The sequence below is a fragment of the Pomacea canaliculata genome, linkage group LG4 (assembly GCF_003073045.1).
Source record: "Pomacea canaliculata isolate SZHN2017 linkage group LG4, ASM307304v1, whole genome shotgun sequence".
Classification (NCBI taxonomy): Eukaryota; Metazoa; Mollusca; class Gastropoda; order Architaenioglossa; family Ampullariidae; genus Pomacea; species Pomacea canaliculata.
In genome coordinates, this window is record NC_037593.1 from 18598320 (window position 1) to 18615913 (window position 17594).

Below are 17594 nucleotides of genomic sequence, written 5' to 3' on the forward strand. Positions count from 1 at the left end.
GACCCTGAAGTTGTATGATACTGATGTCCATGACTGGCTGCACCAATGTCCCTCCCAGTCATCCGACCATACTTATTGCCATCCCCTCCAGTGTTTTCTACAAAGTCTCATATTTCTGATATTTCTGAGAGGTTTTGTAGTTAAAATAAAGTTTCTGCTTAAAGTCTGAAATAAATCCTGGTGCTTTGATGACATGGTAATCAGTTATGTTACTTCTAATATAGTCTCTTGAAGGCAACATCCATGGAGAAGGCACACAGGGAAGAGATACTAACCCCGGTCTCCGAGCAGTCCCTAAAGGGCTTCTTGATTTTTCTTCAAAATATACTTTCTAAACTTCTCTCTCCTTTTAATTTAAGAATGACAAGACACACAAGAGTCTCTTTCTCCATCGGTTCGTCCCAGTCTCATCAGCCGAGGAATTTTTCTGTAGTCATGGATCTGAGTCACAGCCACCATGGATAAAACATGTGATTGCGAAAAATGTTTATCTATTGTTGTTATAGGTAATGAAAGCAGTACACAAAAGTTCGTATGTCACCTCTTTAGTATATTTAGTCACTCAACAACACACAAACATCAATTTTCTTTACGACTGCAATAAAACTTGTCTGATGAAAACACTCCTTTCCACGCTTGCTTCTCACACACTTCATTAAAGTCGTTTTCCGTGCTGTTAAAACACGTTTATAAAATACAATTATTGCATCTGTCTATATACACACACAAATCTGACACAATTGTAAGATAAATTGTGAGATTTTATAGAAAGTTTTAAAGTATCGATAAATAATTTCCATTGCCTTTTCTTCCGCTTCTTTCAAATATTTCACACACTGATCACGCGACCACAGACAGGAATAAATATCACTAAAAATTGACATTAATAATGATGATGATGATAATAATAATAGAAGAAAACTATAACAGAAAAGAGAGCTGCCACTTTGACCTGCTGTAGACAAGCCAGGTTTACTTTTCTGTAGACCACATAAACACTGGTCCGTAGATAACAGCGGTAGATGGTCTGATAAAATAAGTTTCTTCCTTTGTCACCGGGGAGACTATCACAGTCTGTCTGGTTTGAGAATGTGGTAGACATGTTCAAACCAGATATAGACGGATTTTAATCTGAGAAAGAACACCAGTGTCTTTGAGTCTGTGAACTAGCTGTACGTATAGGAGATTCCAAAAGGCCGGAAGTGGTAGGTGTAGTAGTAGAGTAAGTGCATCTGCTGAGGTGAGATGTAGTGGAACGTGATGGCGTGCTCGTTAATGGCGTCCATGCCCTGCAACAGAAAGACATTGAGCATGGTGGACAAAAGACAGAGCCTCGTCTCTAACACTACATTCCTTTCTTCAAGTTTCAAGACTAGATAATTTTTCAATTAAAAAAAATGGTCAGTAAAATTAGTTCTAGTTGGATGAAAAAAAATTCTTTTCAGACGTACGTTTACTCGAATGTGAGTATGTCTTTTAAAATACATTTTTTCCATCGGTCATTATCACCAATCCCCTCATCATTGTACTTTGATTATTTGTGATGATCAACCATTCTGTCGTCTTCGTGAGATGACTAATCTGTAATTTCAATGCATCCTTCCCAACAACACATCATAGTTCAAACTTCAGGCCACAACAGTTATTTTCGCACCAAGACTGAGTGTACCAACTACAAAGCATCTCACCACTTTGTAGGAGTTGGCGTCGTACAGAATGTAGTCCACAGGCAGGCCCTTGATCACGTGACTCTCTGCGTCATACGGGTGGAAGTGGCTGCGCAGCTTGTTGTCGGTGGAGTTCAGGATGCTGACACCCAGCCGCTGCAGGCACCTCGCCATCTCCACGTCCTCGTAGATCGTCTCGTTGGTGCAGAAGGGTGGGCTGCTCTCTCGGGTGCCGAAGCGTCTGAGAGCTTCTTTGCTCAGCACATACCCGGCACCGCCGCTCTCAAAACTCTGATTTCACGAAAAAAATTCAAGCGAAGTCTTCATATGTGTGCTAGCTTTTTAGATAAAGATAAGGACTAAACTGTTTGACTGCTGAGTCTAATATTGGATTGTGTCTGTAACAACACTCGTTCAAACCAAGGCCGATAATCATTTTGCGTGTTGAGTTCGTTCCCCTTTTTACCTCTTGTATTATTCATTTCGTGAAAGGTCTTTCATCCTCTGTATCTTTTATTGACGAGACTTGCAACGGATATTGGATTAGTTTACTATTGCGTTCTTCCTTTTTGTCTAGCGCGGACAAACACACAAACACACCGTACATCGTAGTAGTTGTAGGTTTGTGTGCCGAAGACAATAGTAAGACAATAAGATGCCTATATTTTGAAGTGGTTTATATGCAAAAACAAACAATAGACATAAGCAAGGAAGAAATACAAATATTTACTATATTAAGTCGAGGTTCGTGAAAATGGCGACCAGTAAATACAGGCTCGCTTGCATTCTTGTCATACAGGAAGTGACGTAAATTTTCCATCACCACAAATGTGTCGTCGTCAACCTGAAACAGCATGCTCTATCACGTGATTGAAAGGACAATATACATTTGATGTTGAATTATTAAACGAAAGTAAAATGAGTCTGACGGGACTTACGGATGTACTTCACTTGAATTTGTTTATTTGTGTCAATCATGTGTCAGTGATACACGGGACAATAAAGAATATAGTGTCTTTAAAACTTGTTTACCTTATAGTAACTACTGCAGGAACATTTGCAGAGAATATATTTTGGTTTGAAATGTCACACACACACACACACTTTTGCATATAACATGCCTATATAAATAATTGTGTGTGCGCTCAAGGGAAAAAAAATACAATTAAAATTTTTAATTTTCTACAATAGATAACACAATTACGAACTGTTGCGACATGGGGAAAATCTTCTAATCACTTACCTTCATGAACCAGTCCGCCATATCGAAATAGTTCTCGTAAATATAGTCAAACGCCTGAGTTGTCTTCTCGAACAAATGCTCTCTCCCTTCTTCAACGTCCAACTCTATGATGGGAATTTCAGTGTTGTTCTCAGAACTGAAGAAGAGCAGCAGGTCGCACCTGCTTCCCCAGGTGTTCTTCACGGCACGTGCCTTCTCCACAGTCTTTGGTGACGTCATGACCCATATTAACACTCGGACACGTTGCTTGAGTTTATCAGCAACGGACTCGTCGACTGAAACAAAAATACATTAAAGTGACATAAATACGGTGGAGTATAAAGGTAGGCAATGTCCCCATGTGTTCTTCACGGCACGTGTCTTATCTAACGACTTTGATGACGTAATGGGTTTCATTAACACTCACACTCGTTGCTTAAGTAATTCAGAAATTAGCTTGTCGGACCTAGTAAGACATTTTAAATGTGTTCATCTCAGCAGAAAAGCATTAACAAAATACAGGGATGGCATCGTTTCGTCTTTTGCAATATACCCACAAATACTCTTTGTAAATATATTTTTTAGTGTGAAATGTGCTCATCGAAGGAGTAAGAAGGCTGCTTTACCTGTTTCTCGAAAGATGTCGGAACTTTCTGAGCTGTTGATGACGTTGGCTGATTTATTGTTGCCTTCAGAGTTGATAAGGAATTTCTCCACATATCTGACTGACTGACTGTAATCGACGTTATTAGACACAAAGACGACGACGATGATCATTACAGCAACCAACACAAGCTGATGTGATCTCCGCCTGCAAATCCGCATTTCGCAGCTTGAAACTGTAAATAAACAAACAGTAAAAGTTGTGAAATATCATCCCGAAAGAGCTGTTTATGACAGGGATGGTGATTATAATGATGATGAGAATGATGAGGAGGAGGAAGAGGACGACGATGACGACGGGTTCTTACAAAATAGTTGATAAACTTTAGCAGAAACCACTGAAGGGCAGACTTTAAATGGGCCTTCATAAACACACACAGACACCGTATTTTACAACAACAACAACAACAACAACAACAACAACAACAACAACAACAACAACAACAACAACACCTGTCTAATCTGGCGCTCACGTGTCTGTGCAACCTCAGTGTCTACATGTCTACAAGAAATGTCCCAATGTCCCATTCATTGGAGCGAAAGTTATTGCTTTTATGTTTCTTTCCTGTTTCCTGCTTTTTGTTGTTTTGGAAGAGCTGCGAAAACAATAAAATCATCGCAAGCTCCAACCGCAGCAGCAAAATCAATAAGCAAGAGAACGAGATAAGGAAGAAAAGAACAGATACATTAAAGAGATCGAAAGAAACAATAGGTTTAAGGGGGGGGGAGAGAGAGAGAGAGAGAGAGAGAGAGAGAGAGAGAGAGAGAAAAAGAGGTACAAATATATATATAGGTAGATATATATGTTTTCGGATGGATTTATGTCTGCAACATTTTCTTCTTTTTTTTCTGAATTATTTTATTTCTTCTTCTCTTGCTTAGAGTTTGGATGGGTGTGTCAGTGGTCTCGTTTTCAGACTTGATTCCTTTTTTTTCTGCGATTGTTCGGAGAGTTTTGATGTTGCGATGTCACATCAAGCACCGTGTGTATTGGGTACGAGTGTGATACAATCGACATTGTGCTTCTCCGGGTAGATTGATCTTGTAATGATCGTTTGCAGTAATTAGTTGAGTTGATGTTTCTGTCTGCGAGGGCTGGGCTACAACACCGGGGATCGTGCTCTGACCTTCCATACAAGTGTCATAAAAACTTTTCAGCTACATTTTTAAACATTTATTTACATTTTTAGGCAATATGTCTGCCTGCTTCTGTGTGTACATGTTTCTACAGGTGCATTTGATGCGAGTCCTAAACTGATGTCCTCTCGCACCTGTATGTCAGTAAAGTGTTTAGAGTCGTATGATGCTGAAGAAAGTAGCATTATGAACTACACAAGATCAGCGCCATCCGTCACATTCTGTCTACACGCTACCAACACTCTTGTCTGTGTGTTTGTTTTATCCAGACTTGATAAGTGCAACTCCTTGCTCGCTGGCTGCCCTGAATACCTTCTTCACAAACTCCAGAAAGTACCGAAGTCTACTGCACGTCTGATGTTTAGAGCTAGGAAACGGGACCAAGCCACCCCTCTTCTTCGTGTTTTACACTGCCTTCCCATCCGCTCTTGCATCCAGTACAAACTGTCCGTGCTGTGTTTTAATTTATTTGCTGACACCTGCCCTGATTGTTTTTCTGAACTGCTTTTCCCTTACATCCCAGCCTGACAACTCCGCTCCTCGTCTGATGATCGTCTCCTGACTCTTCCTGTCACCAAAACAACAACATATGGCCACAGGATTTTTAGTTATTGTCCAGCCAAACAATGGAACTCTCTCCTTTTCCATACCCGCCACCTACCCACTATTGAATACGTTAAACGCGCACTAAAAACATGTGACGACGAGAGAACAGACAGAAGACATGGACAAGGGACACAGGTAGAGGCGGAGATAGGCGTACGAGTTGAAAGAAAGAGAGAGAGATATCTGCCCAGTGAGAAGAACAGCAATGGAGGAGGGAAGGACGACATAGCTGTTCAGCCTTTTTTTCTCTCTTTGTACTCCCCACCCTGTGAAGCCATTGAAAGATCAAATTCAAGTTCCCTTCAAGATCCCCGCACATGACTTTGTCCACGTGAGTCACACGTTCGCTCTTCTTTGTCTGCACTGACATTAACCAAATATGTTATTGAGGAGAAAAATTTACGACCACTTGTTTGTCAAATGGGCTTTCCCTCGTTATGACAGCCTCATACGAGTGATTCCTCTTCGCGAGATCGAAAATTTGTAAAGGTTACCCTCGAGGTTTTGCCTCGACTTTAATGCAATGACTACAACGGGTGGTGCTCGACATCTCGTGCGGCACACTGACCCGACAAATAGTTCAACATGGAAAGGTGCACTGAATGTTTGCTCTTGTTTTTCCTTCTGTGCGTTGATTTATTGGTATAAGATTTTAAATACAGATTTTGTCCCTCTGCGTTATGGTTGTTTCTCCCGAGATGGATTTTGTAAGGTATGTTGTCATTATAAAATTTTATCAGTTGCTCGATTTTCCCCCTTGATTAATAATAATAATAATAATAATAATAATAATAATAATAATAATAATAATAATAATAATAATAATAATAATAATAATAATAATATTATTATTATAGAGCAAAATCCCAGCATGTGTTGAGGTGCAATACCAGGTCATAGAAGGAATATAGCTGATAGAGAAAGGGTTAAAAATAATAGTACTCTTTCTCGTGTTTCCTCCCAACACACACATTTTAACCCTGAGAAAGCAAGAACGGAATTATTGTAGAGGTAATTCTAAAACAAAACTGGGATTTAAAATAATCTGTGCTTCTTCTAAACAGCCCCCAATATTGTTAGTGATATAAAGGATGCTCATCTGGTGAAAACACTTTTAACAAATGTTCCACGAACAATATTTGCTTTTAGCCAAACCATCAAAGTAATTGTAAAACTAAAAATAAATGGTTGGGTAGATGTTAAGATAAAAAAAAGGATATCTGATCTACGGCTTTTTTATTTGGACAGTTAAGATATTTTTAAAAAAAGTTGTGAAACACAAGGGTTGGGTTGATTGTCTGTGAGGCTTTTGAAAATAAGTCTGACATCGAGGTTCCGAGTGCAAGTCTTCATGGCTAAGTTGGGTTTATACTCGACTTGTCACTAAGACAGGTACAAACGCCTGTTTGACATACATAAGCCAGTAGTCATTACCACGCATTACCTGTCGACCTCAGTCACTCGGATGATCTTACCATCTTCATGTCTCAACTTAAAACGCATTTTTTTTTTCAGAATGACGACTTCACTGTGACCCTGTCCTGACCCTCCGGGTGCAGAACGTGTCTCTGCAATTTATTTTATGTTGTGAGAAGGGAGTGGGTCTGTTATATGCCAAGATATGTGCATGGTTGTTGATGATTTAGTCTCGATGTGACTTATGTAAAGCACCCTGAGAAAAATGTTTTGGAAAGGCGCGGTATAAATCCTCATTATCATCAGCAGCTGTTTATTTGGAAGACACTTGAGGCTGAAGTTGTCATTAAACTTCAGGGCAGATCAGCGATTACTTGTTTGGGAAACACTTCCAATCAACAAAATCCCCTCAGGTGGGGGAAACTGTGTCAGGGGTAGAATAATCGATGACAGACAGACAGACAGACAGACAGACAGACAGACAGACAGACAGACAGACAGACAGACAGACAGACAGACAGACAGACAGACAGACAGACAGAGGGAGGTAAATATTTCTCTTACTTAAAATTGTTATAACTTTATTATTATCAATTAATAATAGATCATTGTGGAACAAACTTAAATGCGGACAGTGAGATGGTGAACTCGTCTGCAGTGTTAAAATATTCAACACAAGCACCAGCGTTGCCCACCGGTGTTTACAGTCGTCTGGCAACATCCTCGACTGATGTGAGCAGGTGTGAACGTGGTATGAACAGAGGGTGGCAGATGCCCTCCTTTAACTCAGAGATTTGGGCTTGTGTGTCATAAACATCTACCTAACCCCACCCTCTCACAGGAAATAGTCACATGGTGTGAGGTCACGGCTTCTTCATCATCATCATCATCATCATCATCATCATCATCATCATCATCATCATCATCATCATCATCATCATCATCATCATCATCATCATCAAAGAGAAAAGAGAAAAATGAAGGTGTTGCTGTGACATCCAAACCCCATTACCAGACAAGCTCCAACCCTTGCAGCCATTTTAAATCGCTCCTCACAACAACAACAGCCTCATGGTAACCTAGTATCCTGGTACCTAACCTTGTTTACTTCTTCACGCCTCATTACTTCCTTCAATATTTCTTCTTTCGTTTAGATCATGATTTTCCAAAGACCTTCGTCCGGAGAATTTAGTATTGCTGTACTGGAAGTAGTCTACTGTCAAACCTCTATTTTTATCTCCGTTTGTTGTGATTTATCCACGAGTTCTTTTATGATAAGAAGAAAAGTAGTGCCAGGTCTTCTGCGTCTCACCCATTATTTTCTGGCAATTCGACTTAAAATGTATCCTTAACCTAACTTAAACCAGAATTTTATTTTAAAAGTCTTTTTGGTTTACTCAAGAAATAAAACGGAATTTAAAAAGTGTTTTTACCTGCGCCGACCTAGCAGCGAGCTGAAGGAAGTCTCCACCCGATGGCGAGTATCCTATTCACCGCATGGGCCGAGGATCCGGATGGTCTGAGAGAGAGAACCCGTGGTGTGTATCGCCTCCACACCCACGTGACCACTGCGTGCAACGTGCCCCAAGCTGTGTGCCCCACGGCGACGACGACTACAGAGGCTGCGCCCTGCCCACCGCACGGACTGCACGCCACCAGACGGAAGTACCGCGAGAACTGTTATCGACTTCAGCGTTTAAAGGCCAACTCGAGAGAAAATTGTTTCCGAGATACGAGTGGTTTAATTAAGTATAAATTATTTATTCCCAAACATCGAAAAAAAAAACCAACCTAGGATTCTTCATTCACAAGACAATCTTTTGAACATCGCGGTTCTCACCTGAGTTTCAGCAAAAAGGTCAAGACCTTGTTTACCATGACGTTGCAAAAGTAGACGGTTAGGGTCAAAGAAGGAACTGTGTTATCAGCTCTCGGCTTGATTCGCGATCTTCGCCTCCATACACCTTGTCTGCTTCGTCCCGATGCTGATTCGATGGACGGTCCGATGGCGCAGTGCTTAAGTTCTTATTGCAAGGTAGCAGGTCTTGTGTTGGGGAGAATGTATTATTTGAGAAGATTTCTTGAGAGCATTCTCTTTTCATTCTTATTGTTTAAATGCCATACCCTAGCAGGCAGTAGGAAATTACTGCTGTGTGCTAACACTATCAAACAATCCAAGGGAGTAGCACAGCAGGTGACTGAGATAACAAAAAAAAAAAAAAAAAGAGAGAGAACAGTGACCTTTCCACTAGCTGTTTGAAGTGTATTTTTATCATTTCCATGACGACTGAGGTTCCTTTAATGCATATCCAGCAGTTAAGGATGGTTTGTTCCGGGGCAACTGAATTAGAAACTTCAGTTCAGAGAACGCTGTGATTTCTTCATTATAATGGTTATAATGAAAACAAAAGTTGCTTTTGTCCCGCTCAAGATTTGAATACAGGAGACGAGAAACCTCTCAGCTCTACGCCTCTCATTGGAAATAGCCTGTCTATATGTTTCTATTGTCTCTGGTTAAACAAAGATCCACCTCGCTCACACCTCGTGTCTCGTCAGTCCACACTCACACCTTGCACTTCACCAGTTCACAAGAACTACAATGTACATCAGGTCCCTGGGTACCTTTAGTCAAACTAGGACTTAAACACTGAGGGGGTCTCATAGATGGTATTCATGACAAAAAATAACAAAAATATCTTGTAGCATGTACACATGATTGCTGTGAACTTGGTAATTCAGTGGTTAGAGAAGTGTCGAGCCCGAATCGATGCTCGTGAACTGCCTCAGGACTCAGTTGTCGGAAGAGGTTCGTGACTACACAGAAGACGATCTTTATCCTTTAAATGAATGGTCATTATTCAGATGAACTGAAAGCTCGCTGTCTGCTATTACTTTCACTCATCTTAAGAACACGTCAGCGAACGTCAGCAGCCTTTCTTTCCGGAAGTAGGTGGCGCTGTTGAATCAACCGCACCCTGTGTTCAAACTGCTTATTATTGCGATAAAATTAAATGTTACAAAATTTTTTAAGCTATAAAAATATTACAGTTTATTTTATTGTTTAATATTTCGTCATATGCCATTTTGAACAATATCAGATACACATCATACGTAATTAGATCGTCACGTGATTTATTATGGATACCATCTGACACGGGAGTTACAGTCAGCAATACTACCCTCATCCTGACTTGGCAGCTTCACCTGATTAAAAAAAAAAAAGCATATACATTCATTGTGCAATATCGCTTGTCATTTTAGGTGTGAGTGTGTAGGGATGGAGAGGGCAGGGCAGGGCACAACGAGTGTCCTTCGCCTACGTCACTGAGTACCGGCTTTGCATGCTACGCACTTGCATCTATGTCTATATCTGAATTGCGGATCCTCTGATCCGTGGTGTATCCCCGCCATGGCTTTAATATTAGTTCACGCTGCTAAAGGTCGTTCGTTGTTGAAATATAGTCGAGATAAAAACTGCTAGTCTCGTGATCTTTCGGTCTGATAGCGTTTATCTCAGGGACTGTGAGGGCTGCTAACTCCGCTCTCCATGTGATTATTACTGGAATAGGGTGTGAGACCTCTTTCCTATCTAGGGGTCAAAATTGTATTCGCTTAAACCTCGATAATTTTATTTTAGCCCTTATACCCGCCTGCGGTTGTACGAGCAGTCGGAGCAGACGTACCCACTGAACGTGGTGTAGCTGGGTGACGTACCCCGCACCACAGAGAAATCCATTTGATAACTTGCCGCACCTACACCTGCCATCTAACAGCTCGGCTATCTATCGTCTGTTCCCTTACTCCAACGTAAAACAAACTCGTTTAACGGAAACAAAGGCGAATTTTTACCTAGGCTGTGATATCCCCAGAGAACCGCGTGCTCTCAACCTCCTAGCCTCTTTCCTGAATAATCTTTGTTTACCTGTTCTACTTCTATTTATCAGGGTTATATGTTAATCCTTATTTGCCTCATGCAAGCAAGGGTCATTATTGACATGTCCATGTAGTTTAATGTATATATGTATAGTAATCCCTCGCAATATGGCGGCTACACTATATCGTGACTCCTGCTACTCCACTAGCGACACGTGCTTCACCACTCTGACCACAGCGACACAGACAGAGTACAAAACAAGGATATAATTTATTAGAATATAAATTAGAATTTAAATATTACTGACTGTTTTCTTCTCATTTTCTGTTGTTTGAGTACAAATCCATGTCTAATTGAGTAACCGGCAACGAACATCAACATGGCGCTAGGTCAACCTAAACTTCGCCTTCTTTCAAATATAACAAAATATCTGATTGGTTGAATTTTTCAGCTGTTAAATGGAAGCAGTCAATAGAGAAACAACTCCTTAAGTTTCCAGTGTTTTTTCCTTTATGTATTCATTCATTTACGTACAGAGTTACAAGTTTAGACTCTACTGAGGTGCAGAGTAGCGTCCACCTCGGGTGGATGATACGCGGACTGGGAAAGCCCACGTGGTCCTCAGCGGGCTGATGATACGCAGTAATGGTAGCTATCGGCAACACACACCCACAACAGCTTCCACAACTCTCGACTGTCTGACCCCACACTAGTCTGTGCGACGACAACTGCAACTCCGACGACTCCTCTCTTGCCGTCACACTTGCTGTCACTCAGGGTGATACACACTGTACAAAAGCCTTCTAGAAACATCCAGCATCCTCTTGTTACACATGCGCTCTCTTGCACCGAGCATTCCAGGAACCAAGCCTGTCGTCAGTCAAATCGCTCACTCACCTGCTTTTAAGATGTAGACGGCTCTCACGGGCAGGTCACGCGGGGTCACATACCGCCTCAAAGCGCCAACGGCGCCGGGTGACACCTGACACAGACCGCTACATAATGGGCTACACCATTCGATTCGTGACATAAAGTGTTTGCAAAAGTGCGGGAAAGATTAATAAGAGAGTGCGAAAGGTTTGTAAGCGTGTATGAAGGATTTAAAAAGCCTTAAATATATATAAAAATATTAAAATAAATATAACCCCGCTTCTTCGCGGATTTTTCGTCACTCCCAGAGGGTGTCTGTACATTAACAGGGATTGCCCTCAAAATGTACTCACATGTTTACTCCCTATAACTCCCTGAAGTGTTCATTTCAGACCACCTGTACTGTAATAATGGCACAAGTAGGACTAAGTTTTGAAGAGAAAGGAAACATCATAAAATGCTAATGGAATAATATCATTGAAGTGCTAAGTTGTTAAACACTGAATTTATTGTTATTTAGAGTGTGAGTACAATTTCTTGAGGGTACACTTTGTGTGTGAGTATTACTCTCCTGGATGAAGGACTTTGTACGGAACAAAAACAAATCTCATCTTTCTAACAGTCATCACGTGTCGACGTTCAAAACCCGTGTGAAACATCGTAAATCACATCGTGTGGAAACCAGACACGATGAAGAACATAGTCATGCACCCTTCCTGCTGATGACTGATCCTCCAGCAGTGTTTACAATGGAGTGAAGACATATGGCTGACATCACCTGACAGCAAGACTCCCGCCTCATACCCCGGATGTTGACGGTGCACTCTGACGCCACCGAAGGTGATAATCATCGTCTGACGAAGCAGAAGCCGAGAACAGGACCTCGTGACGACCGGTGCAGGGGACAAACACAGTTCGTCAAAACTGGGGAAGGAGGGAGGAAGGGGAAATGGAGTGAACACCTGTCAACCTGTTCCCCTGGGCGGACACTAGGCGGCAATGAGTGTAACGCAATCCTCGGTGAAGGAAGCCATCCTGGGGGGCAGGGTTTATTGTTCAGTTCTGTGGTGCTTCAATTACATTAGACCTTCATCCAAATTCTCGTTCTGGCGCAGAGCCAATTGTGTGTATATATATATAATTTTTTCCCCTTTATGACAAAGCTTTTTACACAGCGAGAAACCAGATACGCTCGTAAAGCTAACACACATTTCTATCATATAAGTCAGGGATGCACAACCTACGGCTCGCGGGCCATATCCGGCCCGCGACGCGGTGCCATCCGGCCCGCGAAACTTCTGCCCACAGTGCAGGAAATTGGCATGTTAGTAATAAAAGAAGACATAAAAAAACGGAAAAAAAGGAAGAAGAAGTATTTATCCCCACGTAGGGGCGTTTCCCAATCTTTTTTTCGATGGACGAACATTTCGATTCAGTGCTCTGACTTGGTGTCTCTACGATGAGGCCGGACATTCAGAAGTTGGTTTCGGGAAAACAACTTCAAATATCTCACTAATTAGTACATAATTAATGGTAGGTACAACTTGTTTCTAATAAAAATGGTATCTGCTCTATTTTTTTTTTCCTTTTTGTATTTTTGCGGTGAAGTGGCCCGCGACACGGCTGTCCGAAATGGATATGGCCCGCAGGCCGAAAAAGGTTGGGCATCACTGCACTAGACAATTTTATTGTGATTCCGAGAAGACACTCTGACAGATAACAATCTCCAAATACTTGTCAGTACAAATGTTTCCCCAGCCCGCGTTGGACGGGTACACATGCTGGTCACAGCTGGAGTCTTCCCGGAACAATTCCACCACCCGTGGTGGTGCAAACTTGTTTTTTCGGTGGCGGGAGGAGGGCGGAGGGCGGTTGTATTGGAGACAACTGATATGTTGACTAAGAGTGAAAGACAACCCTTCCTTTTACAGTCTGGTTGATATCTCTGTAGGCTCAGACTTGATCCCATCCTCTCTGTTCCCTCTGAATGATGTAGACTGACAGGTCTTATATCAGCTCCAGACCTCATGCTTCGTCTACACCCGACCCCCTGAGCCGGTTTGGGGTTTTGAAAGAACTGTGAAATCAGTCCGACAGAGTGGGCCAGCAGTTATCTAGTCCGTAGTGTCTGCTCCACTTCCCACCTGTTAGTTCACCTGGAACTTTTAAAGGTTCAGTCGAGCGCTCAGAGAAAATGGTTGTAAACAGAGCATAAATTATCATAAAAACATACTCCAGTGGTATTTCATCACAAAGAGGCACGATAATTATTACATTAATTTTTTTTATCTTAATCACACCTGGATTTGTCAAGAAAGCCGGAAGTGACGAAAGGTCGGTATATCTAAAAATAGCTTAGCGTCCTGCGCATGAGTTGACCAAAGAGGAAAGCAAAACAACCCTCTGTCAAAAAAAACAACAACAACAACAAAAAAACAAAACAAAACAAAACAAAAACACTCAAAAAATAAATTAAAAAAAAAACAAAAAAAAACACAAAACAAGCAAACACAAAAACCCCAAGCAGGGACACTTTCAATATCTTTGTGGTCTACAAGTAATGTCGTTGCACAGCAGCAGCAGCAGCAACAACAACAACAACAACAACAACAACAACAACAACAACAACAACAGCAGCAGCAGCAACAGCAACAACATCAGTCGCATCCTTATCCAGCGCAATGATCCGCTGAATGAAATGGTTGTAGACAAAGATGTCGATGAAGTACAGTTACAATCTACAGATTGTCAAGGTGTTATTTCTTCCATCGTTGCCACGGAGAAGAGCGATCGGTGATCCATAGTAGTGATGACCAGAGAAGCCGTTACGACGAGAGGAAGAAAAGACGAGGAGAAAAGTTAAAAGTCTGTAGACATCGTCAACCTCTACATTTCACATCTAAAGGTCGTCAAGTCGATGTTTCGTCGGTGGCGAGCACAGTCAGTCGATACTCAGACCGAGTGGAGATGCAATAATCAAGAGACTGCTGGGATCCGTGTAGTCACAAGACAGAGAGAAACTGTCGGAAAGCATGGTGGAGACTGATGGAAGGTCAAGACTGTAGTGACCCCTTGAAACCGTTTCGTTGTGGGAAGACGTGGATGAAAAATAAAAAGTCACAGTGACGACGAAAAGAGAAAGAAAGCACTTGTCCACACTTGTCAGCTGCTTACCCACAAACAGTCTTAAATCCTCTTGGTCAGCTGGATACAACAAGGAAGCAGGTAACTTGTCAGGGCACTTCACAAAGAGGTGATTAATATCCAGATTGTTATCAGAAGTATTTAGCAGTTGTCGGGATCGCTTTTTTTCTTACTTTTCTTTTTTTGTAGTCGTGCCTCTGTGCAGCACAAGATATTTTATTGCAAGGACCAGCTTGTATGTGTAAGAAGTACAGTGAAGATACAAGAACATAGTATTTAAACTCAATAGTTTGTTTAACCCACTATGAACACCCTGGCTACCAGCCCACCCATCGGGTAGAACAAAAACTTGCTAAGCACCCATTAAAGCCGGTCAAGGAAGTGTCACCCTCACAGGACCATGCGGAGGGTGCAGACATTTTATGTTCTTTGTAGCCTGTGGGGTCTTTTATCTCAGCTGATTATGAATGTTACCGTTGTCAGACACAATTTCCTGAAAGTGGATTAATACAGATATTTTATATTTGTATCTGTATTGTATTTGTTACTGGCACACTACCCACCTTTCTTACTGTGATCAAGTGCAAGAGGAAATTCGTGTCATCGATAATACCAGGTGTTCCTAACGGTACTCTCGTCACCGTTCTATCAGCAACACAGGTCAGGCAATTTCCGGTATCTCAGATATGGTGGTACTGTGCATTTCAACCGAATTTTTCTCACATGTTATTTTTATCGTGAAGAGAAATTATCAGAAAGCGTTATAACAATGAATATTATTTTCCCCTGCAGAGCTGTAGAATGAAGCAAATGAAATCATTTTCAATGGGTGACTTGTGTTCACCTGTTTTTTACCTGTGGCATCGTTTCAGACTCGTTACCTTCATGACTATTTCTTTATTGTTAAGAACGTCTCCTGCAATATTTATCAGGACATCATTGATGTATCAAAGGCTATAGTTCAATGCCCCTTCACAGTCACATCGCTGCTGTCGTCATTGTTGTCAACAAGTGAACTTCACACCTCTAATCAAATGTTGAGTATTAAACACTCACGAACACATTCAAACAAATTTGATTTTGAAGGTGGGATGGCGGTGAGGGGACAATAAAACCACCATTACCCAGTAACCGTCGCCCAAAGAGCGCAACATCAACGTCATGACACTCATTTGCATAGCCCCGCCCACCACGGTTACTGCCCGTGCTGGCCTCCCTTGTAAACATCAAGCGGATCTTAAAAAAACTCTTTTGTAATCTTGAGATAGAGAGAACTATCGGCCTGGAGACAAGGAGTGGTTGTGTTGAAATACTATTTATCTGTCATCTGGTCTTCTCCCTTGAGCAATAACCTCTTCACCCGATGTCGACCCACACCCGTATTTCAAAACCCGAGATAAGGATGACAAACAAGACTTAAAATGTAGTGAAAAAAAAATAGAGAAGCACCCATACAGGTCTTGAACAATAGGATGGTATAAATCCTTAATACTTTCCAAAAGCTGTATGGTAAGTACTCTACTGTCGTCAGAACAATGGGGGCGAGTCATCCTAGTCTACATTCATGTCAGCAGATAGAGTACAGACCGGATGAGGTCTCCCATTGAAAAGCAATAAAAACAAAATCACACACAAATATTTAAGCGTTATCATAAATAAAGTAATAAAACTAGCCAAGCATAAACTAAATTAAAATGCTTTAAAACAAAACTAAATCAAATGATGGACCACCCTAACATAAACATGTCTGCAAGCACGCATGTCCCCCAGCTAGATGATCTGTCCTCGCCCCTTAATCATAGAATGTAATCGTTTTTTTATAATATAATCATATTCTTAGGACTGGCAATATCTACATTTTGTTTATTAAGGTAACATACACAGCAAAAGTTATGAAAAGTACACAGCTTTGTAGCCTTTCTTTTTTCTTTCTTTCCTTCAAATTCACCAACAGTTCATTTTAATGATTTATTTGATCACTTTCCATCGTGTTCGTAACAGTTCCATTAGTTTAATGAGGTGACAACATTAGAAAGTTGATGAAGAGTAAAAATTCTTTCAGGTGTTTATCATTGTGGTCCCAGTCTTCAGTCATTTGTCTCAACTAGAGATGTATAAACCTGAACACAACCTGAATACACATGTTGATAGCTTGGCCGTGCGAAGGTTCACAAACTCTCCGTTTTGTCATCCTGTCATTCTAACAGTTTTATTATTTCTGAAGTGCATGCTCAAGCAAAGGTTATAAAATCAAGTTCTTCATCCCTCACATTCCTAACAATGTTCCAGGTGACATTTCTGCCCGAACACGGAACACCAATGTCAGGTAGATTCTATTTATGGAGGGCTCTAATTAAATTTTATATTTATATTTTATTAGCGTAATGTCCACTCACTACATCCCCTCCCTTTCCCCGACAACAACTAGTACCATCTACCCGTCCTGGCTGGGCGTCAGCCGGTACTAGTAAACATAAATGACTGACACTTGTACACAAGCAGCGTCTTGAGCAGGACGTGTTTATGGCGACTGTCAAACACCAGCCATAAACAGCCATTCATCTGGGGCAGGGGTGGGCAACTTCTCCGGTCGGCGGGCCGGATATGAGGAAATGAGGTCCTTGGCGGGCCAGATTACTGAATCAATACCTTAATCGCTTGTTTATCTACATATGCAAGGAATAAATCGTCTTTAATGTAAACTCATAAACTTTAATTTTAAAGCATAGAGACAGAAAACAGTATTTAATGATGTTAACGTAATGTACTTCAATAGTTGCTGTAGTCAATGAGACAGCTGCGGTCGATCAAAGTTGTCAACAAGTTTACCATCACTGAACGATTTGCTGTGCTTGGCAATGTTGTATGCCAGCACCAAGCTGGCATGAGTAGCAGCTTTCTGGGCTACTTTGGTTTTTACGAATACATTCTGTTGCTTTACAAGTTTTCTGTCCAGTTCTGTTGCTCTTGTTTGCCGTTCCGCTGCTGATAAAGT

At 41.3% G+C, this 17594-nt stretch overlaps 1 protein-coding gene across 1 annotated transcript; it reads right to left on the bottom strand.

The window, feature by feature from the left end:
• Positions 1–542: 542 nt before the first annotated feature.
• LOC112561239 (glycoprotein-N-acetylgalactosamine 3-beta-galactosyltransferase 1-like) lies at positions 543–8363 on the bottom strand. The gene is made up of 6 exons (XM_025233589.1): positions 8145–8363; positions 3516–3728; positions 2911–3185; positions 2398–2511; positions 1689–1958; positions 543–1289 (listed from the first exon to the last, which is right to left on the bottom strand). Exons 2-6 carry the CDS (start codon positions 3712–3714, stop codon positions 1167–1169), a joined length of 981 nt encoding a protein of 326 aa, XP_025089374.1. The 5' UTR covers positions 3715–3728; positions 8145–8363; the 3' UTR covers positions 543–1166.
• Positions 8364–17594: the final 9231 nt, after the last annotated feature.

Coding starts and splice junctions, on each gene's coding strand:
- LOC112561239 (XM_025233589.1), bottom strand. CDS start 3,714: ATGCGGATTTGCAGGCGGAGATCACATCAGCTTGTGTTGGTTGCTGTA. Junction 3,186..3,515: donor CGACATCTTTCGAGAAACAG/GTAAAGCAGCCT, acceptor TTTTTGTTTCAG/TCGACGAGTCCGTTGCTGAT. Junction 2,512..2,910: donor TGGCGGACTGGTTCATGAAG/GTAAGTGATTAG, acceptor ATGCTGTTTCAG/GTTGACGACGACACATTTGT.